The following is a 21239-nucleotide window of genomic DNA, read 5'->3' as shown; positions in this document are numbered from 1 at the left end:
CCGAACGGCGTTCCACATTGCAGTGAAACCACTTAGAGAAGCTTTGAAACCCTCAGAAATGTCACCAGCATTACTGAGGTGGGATAATCCACCGCTGAAAATCTTTTTGGTGTTCGGTCGAAGCAGGAATCGAACCCACGACCTTGTGTATGCAAGGCGGGCATGCTAACCATTGCACCACGGTGGCTCCGTGGTGCAATGGTGCTAAAGAGCTGTGACAAAAATGGTGAATATCGGTCCATGTTTTGGTTTAGCCCCCATATAGACCGATCTCCCGATTTTACTTCTTGGACTTAGAGAAAACGTAGTTTTTATCCAATTTGCCTGAAATTGGACCATAAAGAGGTGTGCCAAAAATTGTGAGTATCTTGGGCTTAGAGAAACCGTAGTTTTTATCCAATTGACCTGAAGTTGGAAATATAGAGGTATTTTAGAACCATAGGTGTGCCAAAAATGGTGAGCACCGGTCCATGTTTTGGTATGGTCCCCATATAAACCGACCTCCCGATTTGGGGTCTTGGGCTTATAGAAACAGTAGTTTAATCCAATTTGCCTGAAATTGGATATCTAGAGGTATTTTAGGACCATAAAGAATTGCGCCGAAAATGGTGATGGACCGGTACATGTTTTATTGCAAGAGATGTTAATGATTCCTCTAAAACTCAAACAAAAATGGTTCTTATAAATCCAGAATCTGATATAGTCTTCATAGAAAAAATCTTTAAATTTATCTTCGGGAAGTGTACTGGTTGAACTGCTCTGCTTGATCTGTTCTCAAACACCCCTGAAATTTCAAAGGAAACCCTAATAATTGATTCATGGTGTTGGGTATTTAAGATTCGGCCCGGCCGAATCTTTTAGTATTGTATACCAGGGATGAAAAATTCAATACTTTAGTAAGTACTTTTTAAAATGCCAAAGTACCGCAGTACCCCCACGAGCTAAAAAGTACTTTTTTCTTATACTACAATAAAATTTTATTTTGTGTCTCATTCAGCCAATTTTTTTTTTTGCTGGGAGCTCTATTTACCCCCATTTTCATGAAGCTCCGTTAATGCCACGTTAGCTAACTAACTTTTAAACCACAATATAGACATGTCTATGATCTTGCCTATATATTCCATGTGTCAGTTAGGAACTTAACTGCTGACAAATTTTCAGATAAATTTAACGGGAAAGAAGACACCTGCAATATATTTTCTGTTAACAGGGATTTAAAGCCTAACGGAGCTACATGAAAATGGCCGTTAAACACACAAAAAAGAAATGTTTGAAAATTGTTTAAATTCAAGCCACTTTCTCAATACATCAAAGATGCGTGCATATTATGTATCATCATATATTTCACCATAGTGGATTCAGGAGTCTCAACTTGTCAAGGAAGTGATTCTAAACCGGATAAAGACTCAAGATATTGTAAATTGAATTGGGATTACACCTTAAGAAATGATGCAAATTCAGATTTCCTATTTTGAGAGAAATCGAATAAAAACTATGGTTTCTAGAAGCCCAAGGCCCCAAATTGGGGGATCGGTTTATATGGGGGCTCTACCAAAACATGGACCACTACATACAAATTTCGACGCACCTATTTGTGGTTATAAAATACCTCTAGATTTCCAATTTCAGACAAATCCGATAAAAACTACGGTTTCTAAAAGCCCAAGACCCCAAATCGGGAGATCGGTTTATATGGGAGCTATATAAAAACCTAGACCAATATAGCCCATCTTCGAACTTGGCCTGCGTGCAGACAACAGACGAATCTTTGGCAAATTTCAGGACGATAGCGCCATTATTGAAGACTGTAGCGTAGCAGATGGACAGACGGAAATGCTTATATTGTCTTACAATTTCTCCCTGACTACTTTATATAGTCGGACATCGATATTTCGATGTGTTACAAACGGCGAATGACGAACTTATTGTAACCCCATCACCATTCTATGGTGGTGGGTATAAAAAGTTGAAATTTTAATTTTAAGTAAAACTTTTAAAATAGTGAAAAATAAAACGATTTATTTTTATATAGATTTTATTAAGAAACGGTCGATGAATCAATCTCTTACAAGTGGTCTAATTAGTTGTAAATTCGTCATTCGTGTTCTTGACCGAGTTCCACAAAACAGTCTTATCAAAATGTATATACTTATCAGTTATTGATTATTTATGATCCAGACTATAAATGTCTTCATTTTTTTATAATATAACCAATATCGTCTTACGACATTACAATGACTCGTCTCTGTGGCATTTACGATTTTACATGCATTTTACATTTTCAATCTTTGTGCACCTTTAAATTCAGAACTCAGAAACAGTTCAATGAGTAACGTCCATGTACATGCGTCGCCCGACTTCTAGATGCTTCTTTATTATCGCAACATTAAAGAACAATTTCTCTATAGCCTCTCAGGGTGTGTTGTTGTGCCCTTAGCTCCACGCCTTCGGTTCAGCGCAGAATATCTATTTCGATATCAAAACTATTTCCCACAAAACAATTTACCTACCTATTTCATCATAAAAAATATCTCACGCCCTTATAAAATGTATAAAAAAGGCCCGGAATAGAAACGGGTATATGTAGTAACTTCCACATGCCGTGTATGTCATTTCTGCTTGTTTTCAGATTTAAAAATTAAAGAAATTAACAACCACAAAGAAATTAACAACCACAAAGAGACTCAAAACAGAGCACTTACATTGCCAAGTGGAGTACAAATTTTGTAATCACTAACCAGTGTCCCAGAAAATTGTCATGTCGACGATTTTGTTTTTATGAGTTAACAACCTGAACTTCAAAACAAAACAAAAACTAATTCTTTCAACCTTTGTCCAGAAATGACCAAGAGTTCTTTGTGCCACATATGATGATGTATGAGGTTCGCAATTTGAAATTCATTCATGTGAGTTAGGGTTGCAACCACGGTTAACACTCGAGCCAAAAATAATCTATCAAAAAAATCTCTATAAAAAATTTTCTCAAAATTTTATTTCTATAGAAATTTTCTCAAGATTTTATTTATATGGAAATTTTTACCACACTTTCGATGCCACATCAAATCTGTCAAATGTGTTGATTGCTCTATATATAAAGGTTTTTGTCTCAAAAACATCCATTGAAATCAGACTCGATCTGGACAAAATTTGTTAGATTTCTACAAAATCTTTAGACTTAAAATTTAAGTCGGCTAATGCCCTGTGGTCGAACACAATGTTAGTTCCACAGTGTGGCGCAGGGTATGAATATGGGAAAAATTTAAAACTGAAGCAATTTTTAGGCAATTTCGCAAAAGTGTATTTATGATTTATCGTATCGTATTTATGCATAGTTACAATATTAGTTTTAGTCCCTGTGCAAAATTTCACGTCCATCGGACTACAACTTTGACTTCTGCGTTCATATGAGTGAAAACAGGGGGAAAGATACATATGGGAGTTATATCTAAATCTGATCGTTCATTCTACTCCCTGGACAAAACTAAAAGCAACTCAAGATAAAACTCTGGTTTTTGGGGCCATATTAGTAGATATCGGGCGAAAAATATATAGGGGAGCTATATCTAAAACTGAACCAATTTCTTCCAAAATCAATTGGGTTCTATTCAGACCCAAAACACACTTGTGCCAAGTTTAAAGTCGATTGGGCGAAAATTGCGACCCAGACCTTAATTACAAAAATGTGTTCACAGACAGATGGACGGACAGACGAAGATGGCTAGGTCGATTCAGGGGAAGGCCCTGAGCAATATTGCCAAAAACAGCATATGTCTATCTCGTCTCGTTTTGGGTGTTGCAAACATGTGTTCTAACTTATAATAACCTATTTCACAGTATAGCGCATGGTATAAAAAGTTCATCTCAGACTAAGAGGATACTTCAATTCTCTGTAGAATTAAAATTTTAGAAAAGTTTCTATAGAAATAAAAATTTAAAAAAAAAATTCGATAGAAATAAAATTTTGACAAAATTTTCTACAGAAATAAAATTTTGGCTACATTTTCTATAGAATTAAAATTTTGGCTACATTTTCTATAGAAATAAAATTTTGACAAAATTTTCTAAGAAATAAAATTTTGACAAAATTTTCTATAGAAATAAAATTTTGACAAAATTTTCTATAGAAATAAAATTTTGAAAAAGTGGTGAAGGGTATAATATAGTCGGCTCGCCCGAATTTAGAATTGCTTTACTTGTTTATTATTTATACCCTGCACCACACTTTGGAAGATGGTATTATAAGTTAGCATCGTCAATTGTACTAAATTTGTTTGAAATCGGTTCAGATTTAGATATAGCTCCCACATTTTTTGGTCTTCTGAATTAGGCTAATACAGCCAAAATACCTACATTTGCCTTGTAAAACCGCCACGGCTAGTTCGATAAATTGTAGAAATGAATCAAAATAAAATTTCCCTATATTTCTAATACATATATATCGACCGATAAATCATAAATGGTATCGAAAATGTGGATTCACTAAGTGATGCAGGGTATTAAAATAGTCGGCCCTGCCCGATTTTCCTTAGTTTTCTTTTTCTTAAAACTTCATATTTTTGCAACAGATAAAGCTAAATGTCACGCGTCTTTTAAATCAAAAGTAAAAATGAGCCTTAATTTTAGTTTTAGGTCGATTTTCATGCTTCAGTAACATTTTGTTGGGGCTAATTTTCATTGGACTCCTATTCATTATAAAGGGATCTTCCCCACCTATGTGGGTCTATTTCATTTGGGGTTTGGAGCACATTTTCCTGAGGCCCATTTTTATAGCGCCGCTAGAAACTACCAAAGTGTCGATCATCTCAAGAGGGCATTTCGCCGGAAAAAGGGACAAAATACCACAGAGCCGTGTAGCGTGAAATGGCTTTGTCGGCCCTTTCGGGGCCATAATTCGTGCCAAAGGTGGCCATTTATAAAAAATAGATTTTTATGTCTGACGTAATTTCCGACATTTTTAGCTTTTAAACAATAAAATAAGTAAAAAATGAACAAATTGAGCGGTTTACGTTGTTGCATTACGTATGAGCCACTCTGTATGTTTCTCAAATGCCATTTATTATCACTAATCAATAAGGTTGACTCCTATAAAACCATTAGGGCGCTGGGGCAACATTGAATTTATGAATATTAAAAAAAAGATCGTGATATTAATGAATTTTTCGTACCATTAACCCTTTCACTACCGAAATAAACCTAATGTTAAAAACTTCTGTTTCTGCATGTAGAATAAAAATTGTAATTTTGAGACCCTACATCAATTACTTCAAGAGCTATACGAGCTTAGTCTGAAAACTTGATTCTTGAATTGTGACTTAATGGCCTTACGGAAATAAGCGCTATTTGATCTATAATATCTTTCAAAGTGTGAGAAAACATACAAAAAAAAACCGCGAAGTAGTATCAGCTATAGTTTTTGTATGAATATCCATTTACTAGAAACATATAGTAGAAAAATTGTCTCTAATTTTCATATTTTTCGTTTATTGTTAAAGAAGTTTATAAAAATGTATTTTGGTGCTCGCTTATATGGAAAGTATTTATAGCCTATTTAGTTTAAAGCCTCTACTTTAAAATAACATCGAGAAATAAATCAAAACTAAGCGGGAAAATAGAATTTGGTGTCTTTTTCGAATGTCCTTCCAAGTGGACATCGGTAGTGAAAGGGTTAATGAAAATTAATGTCTTTTTTCTTTGGAGCTATTATAATGAAATTTTCTGTGAGCAAAATGAGGCTGTTTCATTTTTGTCGCATAATGCCAAAAAAAAAATATTAAAACTAAACTAATTAGATTTATAACGAAACATTATTATTATTATTGAGACCATGAATATTTTTTGCATTATTTCATAGAAAATTCATAACAGTAATGAAAGATTGCATTTTACTACGAATACAAATTCTTGACTTACCTCTTTTCGGCGAAGTGCGTTCTTCACGATTCACACTACCACCACCATTGTTTGTCTTCTCCTGCATCTGTTGGAACATATTCGCCCTGGCCCGAACACTATTCGTGCGTACAATTCCACTGCCCGAAGACGAACCAGTCGTCGTTGTCGTCGATGCATCACCAGTATTCGAGGGAGTTTTAGGTTCTTGATTTTCAATCATATCGACGTCTTGTTCAATACCCGACATTTCGAATATACGCTGTTCACTGTTACTGTCACACGATAGACCCGAGTCACCAGCGGTAAACGATTGCGTTGTATCCGATATTGTTATTGAATCGTTGAGCTGTTGCAAGGAGGAACGAATAGGAGTTTTGCGTGTATGATTACTAACACTAGGATATGGCTTAAAGGATCCCAACGTCAATGGGACCGTGGGATGCAAAGGTTGAGTATAGGAACGTGTTAGGGCAAATGCTGAGGGTGCTGCGTTGGGCGATTGATTGCCGTGTGCAGTGATGTTGATAAAACCAAGACCTTCCAAAGACTTGGCAGGCTTGAAAGCAGAACCGGCTGGTGATGTATACAGTGTGGAAGAATCGTTGCTTTTGAAGCTACAAAAAGATAAGATTGTTGGTTTGGCTTATGATTAGTTTTCTTGTCTTCGTTTTTGTTTTTTTTTTTTTTTTTTTTTTTTTTAAGACAACTTTTTTGCTTAATTTTCTTAACGCTTATATGGTTGGCTCATTTAATATTAGCTACTTAAGTAAAGAGAAATTTGAGAGGGGGGAATTTTTAACACTTCACCTAGGCGGAAGGTAGTTTTATATGGCTCTTTCTTATTTAGAACACACTTTTTTTTGTAACGTTTTAATGGCTATTATAAGCTTATAAGCTAATTTTTTTGTAAGATTTTTTTTTTCTAGAAAAAATTTATTACACTTGTATGAGACATATGTGCTTATTGCTCAATAACATATTTCATGGATGGCGAATAGGGGGGGGGACAAACACTCTGGAAATTATTTCTTATTTCTTAGCACTTGTTTAGTGACATTGCAAATTTTGACATTGAATTTCTATTTTTCGTACAATGATTTGTGAATATTTTCAAAAACAAAATATTTTCTATTTTTACATTCTATTTCACTTCAAAAATATTTTTTAATATTTTTATTTTCACTTTTTCTTGCAACAGCTAAAAGGCTGTGGCTTTGAACTTGACTAATCAAACACTTGTTTCACATTAAAGATGAGGATTTATTTTTGTTTCTATTTCTCCGTATTAGATTTTGATATGAATATTGGAATATGAATTTTATGCAAACCGCTAGTGAGTTGATGTCGCTAACGATGACGATGTTTCACAACCCGTTCGAATTGAAACCACGTTGACGCGGCGGCGGTGATTGTAACAAAAGGGCACACGATCACTCAATTCGATTTGAAAAATCACCAACAAAGGCCAAAAGCTAGAGGAGTATTAAGAAAGCTACTAAGATAGCGAATTGGACATTGTAGGGAGCGAAAGAGGGAAACGATAACAAATATTTTTAAGTTTTTTTTTTTTGTATTTTATATAGAATACCAAAATATTGATAACCAAAACTTTATCAATAGATTTTTGGTGTTGTTGTTGTTGTTGTATTGCAACAAATTTTCCACAGCACTTTATCTCAATCGAAATGCCAAACAAAATCGGCCACTTTTTTCAATTTTTTTTATTATTATGTATTGTGCTCCACTTGCTCCGCTTGCCTTTTTGGTTAAAATCACAACGTAATCTAAATTTATTTTTGTTATACAAAAACAAAAGATGATGATGGCTACGAAAGAAGGCCAAAAACAATTCGAAATAAAAGAGTTTTCTTTATAAAGAAAACAAAAATTACGCGCTTGTCTTTTCCACCCAAAATACCGAATTTACTACAAAACGTTTTGGTTATGGATAAAAAAAAACGACGCGTGAAAATTCAAATGACGATCGTTAAGCAACTGAAAATGCGAAAATTGTTTTCCACCAAAACAACTGAGAGGGAGGATTTTTCTTTTTCTTTTGGCTTGTATGGGGTGCTCTCCCCTCTTTCGAATACTCAAAAAACAAAAAATATATATATATATACAAATATTTTCATTCAGCAAAGTTACTTAACAGAGAGTGAGAGAAAAATGAAAGAGAAAGAGCAATGCAAAATTGATCGTCCCACAGTGGAAGAGAAAATATCAAAAGTGAGAAAATACAAAAAAGATAAAAAAACCTGACATATGAACTTTAAGTATACACCGAAAGAAATTTCTTCGTGGAAGAGAAAATATCAAAAGTGAGAAAATACAAAAAAGATAAAAAACCTGACATATGTACTTTAAGTATACACCGAAAGAATTTCTTCGTTGGTTTTCTTTGATTTATTCAAACTTTACAAGGGCATGGGGGCAGGTTAGCAAACTACTATGGTATATTTGATTTTTTATAATGGATAATTTTTAGCTATTATTGTTTTTGGCAACATTAGACGCACGTTAGTATTTTGGTTTGGTCTATAATTTAACACAAGAATCGTCTTGCAAAGTATTGCATTTTATTATCAAAATCCGTGGTCTTGTGTTTACTGACGAAGCTAATTTTTGGCTCAATTGCTGCACCAAAAAAAATTTCCGTAGTTAACCTACTAATAACGTTTTGTGGAAATCTCAAAATGTGGAGTACAATTTAATTCAATTTTTACCCAAGGTGGTTCATTCTTACTATAAACGAATTTAGTTTTTTTTTTGTGTACGATTTACATGAAATTTTCAGTTAATGGCTTTTAGAGAATTTATAGAGGCCGTGAGTGGGGAGAGGTTTTGTAATTGATATACGGTACACTCAAAAAAAAGTTTACTTGGATCCAAAGATTTTGACCTTTATTTAAGGATTTTGGCCTTGATTGTGCACCCTCAAAAAAATCGCTTCTGTAACATATACCCCAAACACATTTTGCTTCAAGCATATATATTTTCAGTATAGGTCCAAACAAACTATTGTTCGTATTGTTCAAACATATTATGTTTCACCTTAGGGCATACACTGGTAGAAAAAATTTTAACGAAATTTACTTTGTGTGGATATATTTTTGAGGCGCCAATTGGTTACTTCCATTATTTTACTTGCAGCATATATGTTTATAGGCTATTTCTAAATTAATATATGTTTGCATCCAAGCATTTTATATTTCCAAGCAGTTTATGGCCCAAACATAATATGTTGTAACATATTAAACATTGCATGCTTGCACTTAAAAATATTGTGTTAAAAAATGTGAGTTCCAAACATATAATTTTTACACCCAAACATAGAAAAACAGTCTTTTTCGTCCGTGTGGTTTCCTTAAAATAAAGCCATTTTTGGGACTTATCTAACTTTGAATCTAAATCAATAAAATTAAAATTAGGATACAAATCTCATTTATCGATTTTTTTTTTGTTTTCTTCTATATAATATTAAAGTTATTCATGTAAAACAAATGCCAGGTAAAAAATCCAAACAACACACAAAAAAAAATTTTCTGATTCAATCACGAAATTAATTGATCCAATTAATTTTTTAATTGAAATGTCTTCAATCACAGAAATGATAGTATCAATTAAAAAATTAATTGAAGGTCAATTAAAAAATTAATTGAAGGTCAATTAAAAAATTAATTGATCCTATTAATTTTTGTGATTGATTTTTGTTTCAATTACAAAATTTGTTGATTCAATTAAATTTTTAATTGAATATTTTTTAAAACTCAATTAAAATTTTAATTGGAAAATTTTTCGTGAAATTTTTTTCTGTGTATAACAGATAATTCAAAGTAAAAAAAAAGGTTTTCTCAATTTCAAAAAATGCAAAATCTCCAAAATAAGTCTTAGCCTATATTTGAAGCATTTTTAACTTAAATCTAAAGATTCAATATATCAGTGACCTCAAAGACTAGTCCAAATAGTTCTTTCATTTAAACATGATTTTTTTTTTACTTTAAGGAAAATTTTCCTTTGCTCAAGGACATACAACTTTAACTGAGGGGTGCCAATTTACAAGATTCGTGTCGTAAATCTAATGAAAAAAATTTAAGCAAACATTATAAATTTTAGTTAAAATTTTATTATTTTAAAGAAATTTGTCCTTAACATTGTGTAAATTGCGAGTCCCAAAATTTAGATTGCACTCAAAAAAAGTTTACTTGGATCCAAAGGATTTGACCTTCCCCTAAGGATTTTGGTATTGATTCTGAGCCAAAGATGCGGCTTCTTTAAAATAAAGACATTTTTTAGCGACCTATCTGGCTTTAAATCTAGGACCAATAAAATTAAAATATGGATACAGATCTCATTTATCAAATTGTCATTCTCTTGCCAGTTTAAAAATCCAAATTATACGGATACTTCAAAGTAAAAATGTTTTCTTAATTCAAAAACAAACAAAAAAACTTTAAACCAAAGACGCTAAATCCTTAAAATAAGTCTTAGCCTATATTTGAAGCGTTTTTATCTTGAATCTAAAGTTTCAAAATTTCAGTTATTTTAAGGACAATTTCTTTAAATCAAAAATGTGTTTCTTTACTTTAAGGAAAATTAACCTTAGTTCAAAGACATGTGACATTAACGGAGGGATGCAAATTTACAGAATTTGTGTGCTAAATTTAATGAAAAAAACATTTTTGAAGCAAAGGTTATAAACTTTATTTTAATTAAAATTTCATTATTTTAAAGAAATTTGCCCTTAATATTTTGTAAATTTCGCATCCCAAAATTTAGGTTGCGTAAACTTTAATATCACGTAAATATTTTTTTCAGTGTGTATAACCTTTCATAGTAGGTCAATATTTTTTTAGTGTACCTGATTCATAGATATTTTCTTGAGCCGGAAAAAAAGTTCTCAGATTTCCCTGATAGTTTCAGGAAATGATCGGCTATATATAAAAATACGCTATATTCTGTCAGGAAAGGGTATCACCCTTTCCCCTTAATACAATACCCCGCTTTATTATTTTTGTTTTGTTTGATAACATCGCGTGCGGTTTACGTCCATATCAAATTTGAGAAGGTGGTGGACCCCATTGGATTTTATACCAATATAACAGAAACAAGTAACCTGGAGGCGATTTTCTGGCGTCAGAATCCTGAAGCTGATGCTTCGGTCGAGCTCTAGTACGTGAATAGCTTTATTAATATATCGCAAAAAGAAAATGAAAATTCCATACAGGAGATCTGTTATCCTACATTTAATTTTATTGATTCTAGAGTTAAAGCTACATAAGCCCCTAAAAAATGTATTTATTTTAAAGAAACCGCATAAGGAAGGATCAAAATTGGTGGATCCAAGTAAACTATTTTTTTGAGTATGGACTTGTCATAGTACGGATATCCACCATTTCAACACCCGTTGTACTGAGTTCGCCTCACTTCTTAGGTGTGATCCGGTTGATTAGGTGTGATCCGGTTGTGATTTTGGATGTGAATTACAAAATTTTGTGATATTTTGTCAAATAAATCATTTTTATATATTTTTTTTTTTAACGATTTTTAATGCATTCTAACGCTTGTCTGAAACGTTTGACCTTAAATATTTTCAAAAATTTGCAATTTTTTTAGAATAGATTTAGCATGTTTTTGACAAAATTTAAATTATTTGCACCATTTTATTAATTCCCAGCAAAAAATTTTGAAATTCTTCTCAAGGCACAACTTTAAAAGAACTTCCAAAAATACCCTCCCAAAGATGTTCTTTATTTTAACTGCACAGGAAGTTCATTTGAGTCAATTTTTTTATAAACCGCTTTTTTTCATATTTTTATTGGGAAATTTAGTTTTTTTGTTTTCAAATAGGTTAAAAACATATTAAGAATTAATAAAATGGTACAAATTATTTAAATTTAGCCGAAAATGTTAAATCCTTTCTAGAAACATTGCGAATTCTTGAAAATATTTGATGACAAACGTTCCAGACAAGCGTTATAATGCATTAAAAATCATACAAAAGCAAGTAAGGAAAGTCTAAAGTCGGGAGGGGCCGACCATATTATACCCTGCACCATTTTGTAGATCTAAATTTTCGATATCATATCAGTCAAATTATTGGGGGCTATATATAAAGGTTTGTCCCAAATACATACATTTAAATATCACTCGATCTGGACAGAATTTGATAGACTTCTACAAAATCTATAGACTCAATATTTAAGTCGGCTAATGCACTTGGGTGGAACACAATGTTAGTAAAAAAAATATGGGAAACATTTAAATCTGAAGCAATTTTAAGGAAACTTCGCAAAAGTTTTTTATGATTTATCGCTCGATATATATGTATTAGAAGTTTAAGAAAATTAGTCATTTTTATAACTTTTTGACTAAGCAGTGGCGATTTTACAAGGAAAATGTTGGTATTTTGACCATTTTTGTCGAAATCAGAAAAACATATATATGGGAGCTATATCTAAATCTGAACCGATTTCAACCAAATTGGGCACGCATAGCTACAATGCTAATTCTACTCCCTGTGCAAAATTTCAACTAAATCGAACTTAAAAATTGGCCTCTGTGGTCATATGAGTGTAAATCGGGCGAAAGCTATATATGGGAGCTATATCTAAATCTGAACCGATTTCAATCAAATTTGACACGCATAGCTACAATGCTAAATCTACTACCTGTGCAAAATTTCAACCAAAGTGGGCCAAAACTCTGGCTATTAGAACCATATTAGTCCATATCGGGCGAAAGATATATATGGGAGCTATATCTAAATCTGAACCGATTTCAATCAAATTTTGCACACTTAACTACACTACTAATTGTACTCGTAGTACAAAATTTCAAACAAATTGGGCCAAAACTCTGACTTCTAGGACCATATTAGTCCATATCGGGCGAAAGATATATATGGGAGCTATATCTAACTCTGAATCAACTTCAACCAAATTTGGCACGCATAGCTACAATGCTAAATCTACTCCCTGTGCAAAATTTCAACCAAATTGGGCCAAAACTCTGGCTTTTAGGACCATATTAGTCCATATCGGGCGAAAGATATATATGGGAGCTATATCTAAATCTGAACCGATTTCAATCAAATTTTGAACACTTGACTATACTACTAATTGTACTCGTAGTGCAAAATTTCAACCAAATTCGGCCAAAAATCTGGCTTCTGGGGCCATGTAAGTCCATATCGGGCGAAAGATATTTATGGGAGCTATATCTAAATCTGAACCGATTTCAATCAAATTTTGCACACTTAACTATACGACTAAGTGTTATGTTTGCACAATTTCAAGCAGATCGGTATAAAACTCTGGCTGCTGGGTCCATATTAGTGCATATCGGGCGAAAGATATATATGGGAGCTATATCTAAATCTGAACCGATTTCTTCCAAAATCAATAGGGTTCTATTCTGACCCAAATTAGGGTCAAATTTGAAGGCGATTGGACTTTTTTTTGCCAAAATACCACAAAAATTCTTAATTCACATCCAAAACACTGAATTCACTTCACACCTTAAGAAGTGATGCCAATTCAGTGCAGCAGCTGTTGAAATGGTGGACATCCGTCCTATGACAATCCCATGTTAAATTCATCGCTTCTGCGTCAATTTGGCACCACTTCCGGATCCAAACTGAACATTTTCACTACTTTTTTGGCGGCGTTTTTTTGCTGGGTTCTTACCCTATTTGAAACAAAAAAAGTTAAAATCACCCATAAAAAATATGAAAAAAACGACTTAAAAAATTTGCATTAATATAACTTAAAATAAAGAACACCTTTGCACACAAAAAATTTTTTTTCTGATTCAATCACGAAATTAATTGATCCAATTAATTTTTAATTGAAATGTCTTCAATCACAGAAATGATAGTATCAATTAAAAAATTAATTGAAGGTCAATTAAAAAGTTAATTGATCCAATTAAAAAATTAATTGATACTATTATTTTTGTGATTGATTTTTGTTTCAATTAAAAAATTTGTTGAATCAATTAAATTTTTAATTGAATATTTTTTAAAACTCAATTAAAATTTTAATTGGAAAATTTTTTTGTGTGTGGGAGGAAATTTTTGGAAGTGCTTTGAATATTTCGCCCATTGTGCGAGAGAGTCAATACGGAAAATATGCGCGCGCTTTTCTGGTGATACTTTTGTTCAACATTTTTCGTTACCTCTCTTTTTTTCTTGGTCTGACAAAAATTCCCAATTTTGTTTATGGCATTTTGATTGTGTTTGCTTAGACTCTTGCAACTTTTACAATACAACGATCTATTCTCCCTTAATACGGCTTTATTTAGTTTGTCTACGTTTCTGTTTTTTGTGGTTTGAGTTTATTGTGTCTTTGTTTTGTCCATTTTATCATATAAAAAATTTTAGTCGATTTTTTTAAATCTTAATATATAATATGAACACTGCGCACGAAAATAATGATATTCTACGGTGACCATCCTGTGATGTCACTTTTGAATTGCGAAGGCTTCAATTAAACAAAACCAAAACATTCAAGAAGTGTTATTGAAATTTTTTGTTATTTTGACTAAAGAGCAACAATGAAGATTTAAGAAGCAAACTATTAAACATAAGTACAGGGTGGCCGCTATGGAACTCGTTATATTTTTAATTTTATTGTTCGATAAAATCAGTTTAGATTTGTTCCAATTGGCTAAATTTGACACGAATTATAGCCTTCCAACGACCAACGCAGCTATTACACGAAATTGGCTTTGCAGTATTTTGACCCATTCCCGGTGAAGAGTCGTCTTGAACTGATTGACACTTTTTTACTGCCAATCCTACTCTCCAAAATACCTAAGGCCCAAAAAACCAACGAATTAAGATCCGGATTTTGATCGCAATTTCACCGTATAAATAATGTGAGGACATTCTGGGCGTTCTGAGTGCGATTTTTTTTAAACCCACGGTCGATGAAAACGCGACAGCGGCGCTTAAGTTCTGGTGGCGTATAAAACGAGAAGATTTTCAACTGACCTCTTTGGCAAGTAAACCCGATTATTTTGTTTGTTCAGAAACTACTCTATGGGTAACTGAACACACACATAGAAAAAATCAAATCGTTCATGAAAGTGAATCAACGCACATGGGGTTAAAAGGAGAACAGATGGGGTCAATCTTACAATGTTATGTTAAAATGACATCATTCGTTGTCACAACAACAATCACACTGAAAAAAAAAAAAAATAGTGAATCCACCAGAAAAAAAATTTTGATTACTTTTAGAAAATTTCAATTATTTTTAGAAAATTTTAACGAAACAATATTACAAACGTTGACATCACTCCAATATCATAAAAACAAGTATATACGGGCGTAAGTTCTGCCAGGCCGAATCTTATGTCCACCATGAATTGCGTAGAAACTTCTACTAAAGACTGTCATCCATAATCGAATTACTTGGGTTGCGCTAACACTTGCCGATGGAAAGGTATCTTAAAACTTGTCAGCGTTTGTAATATTGTTTCGTCGTCTAAATTATAAGTTAGTCCATACGGGGTATATATTAAACAAAAAAGTCCGATTAAATACGTAAATAATTCAGTTTGACAAAATTTTCTAAAGAAATAAAATTTTGAAACAATTTTCTATAGAAATAAAATTTTGAAAAAATTTTCTATAGAAATTAAATTTTGACAAATTTTTCAACAGAAATTAAATTTTGGCAAATTTTTCTTTAGAAATTCAAGTTTGCAAAATTTTTCAATAGAAATAAAATTTTGGTAGATTACTTTTGGCGTTATGGACTAATTTTTGTGTGATTGGGGATTGGCTATATATAACTATAGACCGATATGGACCAATTTTGGAATGGTGGTAACGGCCATATACTAGGTTAGGTTAGGTTAGGTGGAAGCCCGATGTATCAGGTTCACTTAGACTATTTAGTCCATTGTGATACCACATTGGTGAACTTCTCTCTTATCACTGAGTGCTGCCCGATTCCATGTTAAGCTCAATGACAAGGGACCTCCTTTTTATAGCCGAGTCCGAACTGCGTTCCAAATTGCACAGAAACCACTTAGAGAAGCTTTGAAACCCTCATAAAATGTCACCAGCATTACTGAGGTGGGATAATCCACCGCTGAAAAACTTTTTGGTGTTCGGTCGAAGCAGGAATCGAACCCACGACCTTGTGTATGCAAGGCGGGCCTGCTAACCATTGCTCCACGGCCATATACTAGCCCAATGTACCAAATTTCAATCGAATCGTATAAATTTTGCTCCTCCATTAGGCTCTGGGGGTCAAATTTGGGGATTGATTTATATGGGGGCTATATATATTTATGGACCGATATGGCACAATTTTTAGCATGATTGTTGCACACTATATACTAACACAACGTACTAAATTTCAACCAGAACGGATGAAATTTTATTCTCTAAGAGGCTCCGCAAGCAGTGTTGCCAGGTGATTTTTGATTCTTCCCCCCAAATCTTAAGAAAAAAACCCCTAAATTGGTCTAAGCTTTTTTCAAAAACCCCCAAAAAATTTCAGAATATAAAAGTACAAAAAGTGGTCCCAAAATTACGTGAAAAATTCCTGTAGTGATACACTTTAAAAATTAAATTTAACACAAATATATATCCTGAAAGAAGAGTTCTTTCCTGAGAAACGAAATTTTAGAAAAACTAAGTTTTCTTTTGATGCAAATTTTGTTTTTTCGTTTGAAGTAAATAAAAAATAAAATTTGCTATTTAAGAAAATACTTTAAAACAAAAGAGATTTTCGTTTGTTTAAAATTCCATCCCTGAGGAAATTATTTTTTCTATAGATGCAATAATACAATATGTATATCAATTTAAAAAGTGGGCTTACTCCTAAAAAGCTTTCAGCTGCTAAGTTAAAATACGATTGTTTTTAATTTTGTCAAATATTAAAAGTGCCCCTTCAACAGAAGAGTTTAAAAAAGATAACGAAAATATTGCTATTTGATACTTTTTTGTATTTAGGATCTTCTTGTTGACTTTCCGCATCTTTTTTCTCATAACTCATGCTAGAATTGTTTCGAATTTGCTTGAGCATTGCTCCACTTTATAAGGTCTGAAATAATTTTTTACCCCCAAAAATCCCCCCAAATAAATTTTACCCCTAAAAATCCCCCTAAACGTGAAAAAAACCCTAAATTTGGGGGGAAAACCCATAACCTGGCAACACTGTCCGCAAGCCAAATCTGGGGCTCGTTTAAATTGGACCACGTAAAAGTGGTCCAATATGGCCCATTTGCAATACCATCCGACCTACATCAATGACAACTACTTATACCAAGTTTCAAGTCGATAGCATGTTTCGTTCGGAAGTTAGCGTGATTTCAACAGACGGACGGACGGACCGACAGACATGCTTAGCCGGCATAAGCCGGCTATCATGTAAAACCTTTTTTCGGAAGGTTCAAGTGTGGTTCATTGTTGGGTTTAATGAACTGCCTGAATTTATTCTGATAATTGGTTGATAGTTTTGCTGCAAGTAGAGGATGCTGATGGGGAATGTTGTAATTCCGAAACGTGCGTCCATCCAACCATCTTGCAGTCTATAGGGCTTTGCCCAAATAAATTTGACAAACATTCTTTTCCTCTGTTGGTTAAGCTACACTTGTAGTTTATTCAATGCGTGGTTTTAAGCTGAAATCAAAAAAGCAACAACAATAGAAAATTTTGACAACATTTTATTTCTATAAAAATGTTTGTCAAAATGTTATGACTATACAAAATTTTGTCAAGATTTTATTTCTATAGAAAATTTTGTCAAGATTTTATTGCTATAGAAAAATTTGTCAAAATTTTATCACTATACAAAATTTTGTCAAGATCTTATTTCTATAGAAAATTTTGTCAAACTGAATTATTTACGTATTTAATCGGTCTTTTTTTGTTTAATATACACCCCGTATGGACAAACTTAAAATCTAGAAGACGGTGTTAAGAAGTTTTAAGATATCTTGCCATCGGCAAGTGTTACCGCAACCCAAGTAATTCTATTGTGGATGACAGTCTTTAGTACAAGTTTCTATGAAATCCATGGTGGAGGGTACATAAGATTCGGCCTAGCCGAACTTACGGCCGTATATACTTGTTATAAGTCGCTTTTGTCATAATTATAAAATGGTACAAATAATTAAAATTTTGTCGAAAAACAAAAATCAACATCCATTCTAGAAAAATTGGGAATTTTTGAAAATAGTTGAAGTCAAACGTTTCAGACAAGCATTAGAATGCGTTACAAATCATAAAAAATTATTTTGCTAAATAAATAAATTATTTATTTAGCAAAATATCACAACATTCAATACACTGAATTCGAATCACATCTTAAGAAGTGATGCATATTCAGTGCAACGGTTGTTGAAATGGTGACATCCATGTTAAATTCAACGCTTCTTCGTCAATTTTCCACCACTTTCGGATCCAAATAGAACATTTTCTCTGCTTTTTTTGCTGGGAAGTTTGTCATTCCGTTTTTAACACATCGAAATATCGATTTCCGACTATATAAAGTATATATGTATATTCTTGATCAGAGAGAAATTCTAAGACGATATAACCATATCCGTCTGCCTGTTGTAATCACGCTACAGTCTTCAATAATGAAAACTGATAAAAACTAAATCATGCTGAAATTTTGCATAGACTCGTCTTTTGTCTTCAGGCAGGTCAAGTTCGAAAACGGGCTATAACGGTCCGACCCCCCGATTTGGGGTCTTGAGCGTCTAGACACCGCGATTTTTATCCGATTTGCCTGAAATTCAAAATCTAGAGGTATTTTTTGGTCCAAAAATTAGTGTGCCGAATATGATGTGTATCGGTCGAAAGTTTGTTATAGTCCGCTCTCCCGATTTGACTTCTTGAGCATGTAGATATCCGAATTTTTATACGATTTGCATGAAATTCAAAATTTAAAGGTATTTTGGGTCTAAAAACTAGTGTGCCGAATGTGATGTGTATCGGTCCATCGTTTGGTATAGCCCCCTTCTTGGGCATCTAAAGGGTGATACGGTAAAAATTTTGTCAATATAAACTTGACGTATTTCTTTCAATTTTGCATTTAAAAAACCTGAACACCCCTAATTTTGAAGGTGTGTGTGTAGAATGTTGCTCCTATTTTGATTTTGGAATTCACTCTTCAGTTGTCAAAATGCCGTCCAAGCAAGAAGAGCAGCGTATCAAAATTTTGCTCGCGCATCGCGAAAATCCGAGCTACTCGCACGCAAAGCTGGCAAAATCACTAAAAGTTGCCAAATCAACCGTTACAAATGTAATTAAAGTGTTTGGGGAACGTTTGTCGACAGTCAGGAAGTCTGGATCGGGGGAAATCGAAAACCGGAAGCCGCTGAGACGACAAAGGGAGTTGCCGGTAGTTTCAAGCGAAACCCTAACCTCTCTCTCCGAGATGCCGCAAATAAGCTGGGTGTATCGTTTACAACCGTGCATCGAGCCAAAAAACGAGCCGGACTATCGACTTACAAGAAGGTAGTGACTCCAAATCGCGATGATAAACAAAATACGACGGCCAAAGCGCGATCCCCAACGATGCTGACGAAGTTTGACTGCGTGGTAATGGACGACGAAACCTACGTCAAAGCCGACTTCCGGGACAGGAGTTTTATACGGCAAAAGGAAGGGGAAAGGTAGCAGATATTTTCAAGCACATAAAACTGTCAAAGTTCGCAAAGAAATATCTGGTTTGGCAAGCCATCTGTACCTGTGGCTTGAAAAGCAGCATTTTCATAGCTTCCGGGACTGTCAACCAAGAAATTTACGTGAAAGAGTGTTTGAATAAACGTCTGCTGCCTTTCCTGAAGAAACACAGTTGTTCCGTACTGTTTTGGCCGGATTTGGCATCTTGCCATTACGGTTAAAAGGCCATGGAGTGGTACGCTGCCAACAACGTGCAGGTGGTTCCCAAGGACAAGAACCCTCCCAACACGCCAGAGCTCCGCCCAATTGAGAAATACTGGGCTATTGTCAAGCGGTACCTAAAGAAGACCAAAAAAACTGCTAAGAACGAGCAGCAGTTCAAGGCAAACTGGATTTCTGCGGCGAAGAAGGTGGACAAGGTGTCTGTACAAAATCTGATGGCAGGTGTCAAGCGTGAGGCCCGGCAATTCGGATTTGGAAAAAGCGAAAGCCTATTGGTGTAATTTTTAAACACATAAATTCTTAATATTAGATTTCATGAGCCATAAATAAAATTTTAAACGATAAAAAAATAATATGCTCCATCCTTTTTAAGTACAAATATTACCGTTTTCTAAAATACGCCGAATACATTGTGATCCGATTTCAAATGCTATGTGTATATTTCCTTGAAGTTTATTTCCAATTTCCAAAACAAAAGATTTCTTCAGCCGTTTTATTGTTTAATAATAAATCGCAAAAAACAACCACCCTCAGCAAGACTTACGTAAAAACTAAAACTAAAGCATGCAAGAGCAAAACGGCGGCAAAAATTGATTGAAAAAATAAACGTCAATGCAATTGTTAGTGTGTAAGTAGGGGTGGGGTGTAAGTTGAATAGCAAGTGGTAGTCCTCAGTCGATATGGATGGGTCTTTAAAATATTAACAAGGTGTTAACATGGGACTAGTTCGTTTCTGTTTTTTTTTTATCATAAAACAAAATTAAAAACAGAAAATCAAATAAGACAAACCCCTGAATAGTCATCATAGCACACACGTTTGAACTTTCCTGGCCCAGAAACAAAGGTAAGGAACAAAAACAAGGTAATATACTACTGTGGCCAAAAAGTAAGCTGATGAATCGGTTCGTAAATTTGAAAAAAAAAAAACAAACAAAAATATTTATTCCCCTAAATCAATTAGATACTCTTGAAATTAAAATACGCTTGTATCAAAGTTTTTTTTCGAATCCTCGAAACTTGCTAAATAGTACCTTTACGGAAGAGCAATAAGTGCCTTGTTCGATTCAGGGTTTATCACCTCAATCTAGAGTTGTTTCCATGACACGCTGATGGTACCAAATTGAGTGAGTGACTCATCGAAAAAAATCATGAACGCGTGCTCATTTCAAAACGATTCGTTCATGAACAGGCGGAGTCAATCTGACAACGATTAAATGACACCATGCGTTGTCAAAACAACAACCGGCGTTCATGATCTGAAAACGTAATACTTTGTTCGCACTAGACCTGAAATCCCCGTAAACGAGGATTTTGGCCTCCTAGATCTCAATAGATTTGCAATAGACAAATATCAGCTGGCTCGTAGAGGATTTCAACAAAATCACTTTGAAAATCCCTTATACTGCCTTGTACAACTGGCAGTACTAACAAGTATAAACGGCCGTAAGTTCGGCCAGGCCGAATCTTATGT

The 21239-nt window shown here is 33.8% G+C and overlaps 1 protein-coding gene and 1 long non-coding RNA gene across 19 annotated transcripts in view; both read right to left on the bottom strand.

The window, feature by feature from the left end:
* The window catches only part of Svil (Supervillin), a 1072938-nt gene that overhangs the window by 372419 nt on the left and 679280 nt on the right, over positions 1-21239 (bottom strand). For 17 of the 18 annotated variants that reach the window (XM_075304572.1, XM_075304568.1, XM_075304567.1 and 14 more), the window contains one exon: positions 5911-6506. In XM_075304572.1, coding sequence (XP_075160687.1) covers positions 5911-6506 — 596 coding nt within the window. Of the gene's footprint in view, positions 1-5910; positions 6507-20153; positions 20279-21239 lie in introns of those variants that run through there. The other variant, XM_075304585.1, reaches the window with a different exon arrangement.
* On the bottom strand, positions 6560-7930 carry LOC142233602 (uncharacterized). Its single transcript, XR_012721446.1, has 2 exons — positions 7221-7930; positions 6560-6650 (listed from the first exon to the last, which is right to left on the bottom strand). It is a non-coding gene; the product is annotated as an uncharacterized LOC142233602 (long non-coding RNA).

The sequence above is a fragment of the Haematobia irritans genome, chromosome 4 (genome assembly GCF_050003625.1).
Source record: "Haematobia irritans isolate KBUSLIRL chromosome 4, ASM5000362v1, whole genome shotgun sequence".
Taxonomy (NCBI): Eukaryota; Metazoa; Arthropoda; class Insecta; order Diptera; family Muscidae; genus Haematobia; species Haematobia irritans.
The sequence above is the reverse complement of the archived record's forward strand: the minus strand, read 5'-3'. Positions and strand labels throughout refer to the sequence as shown.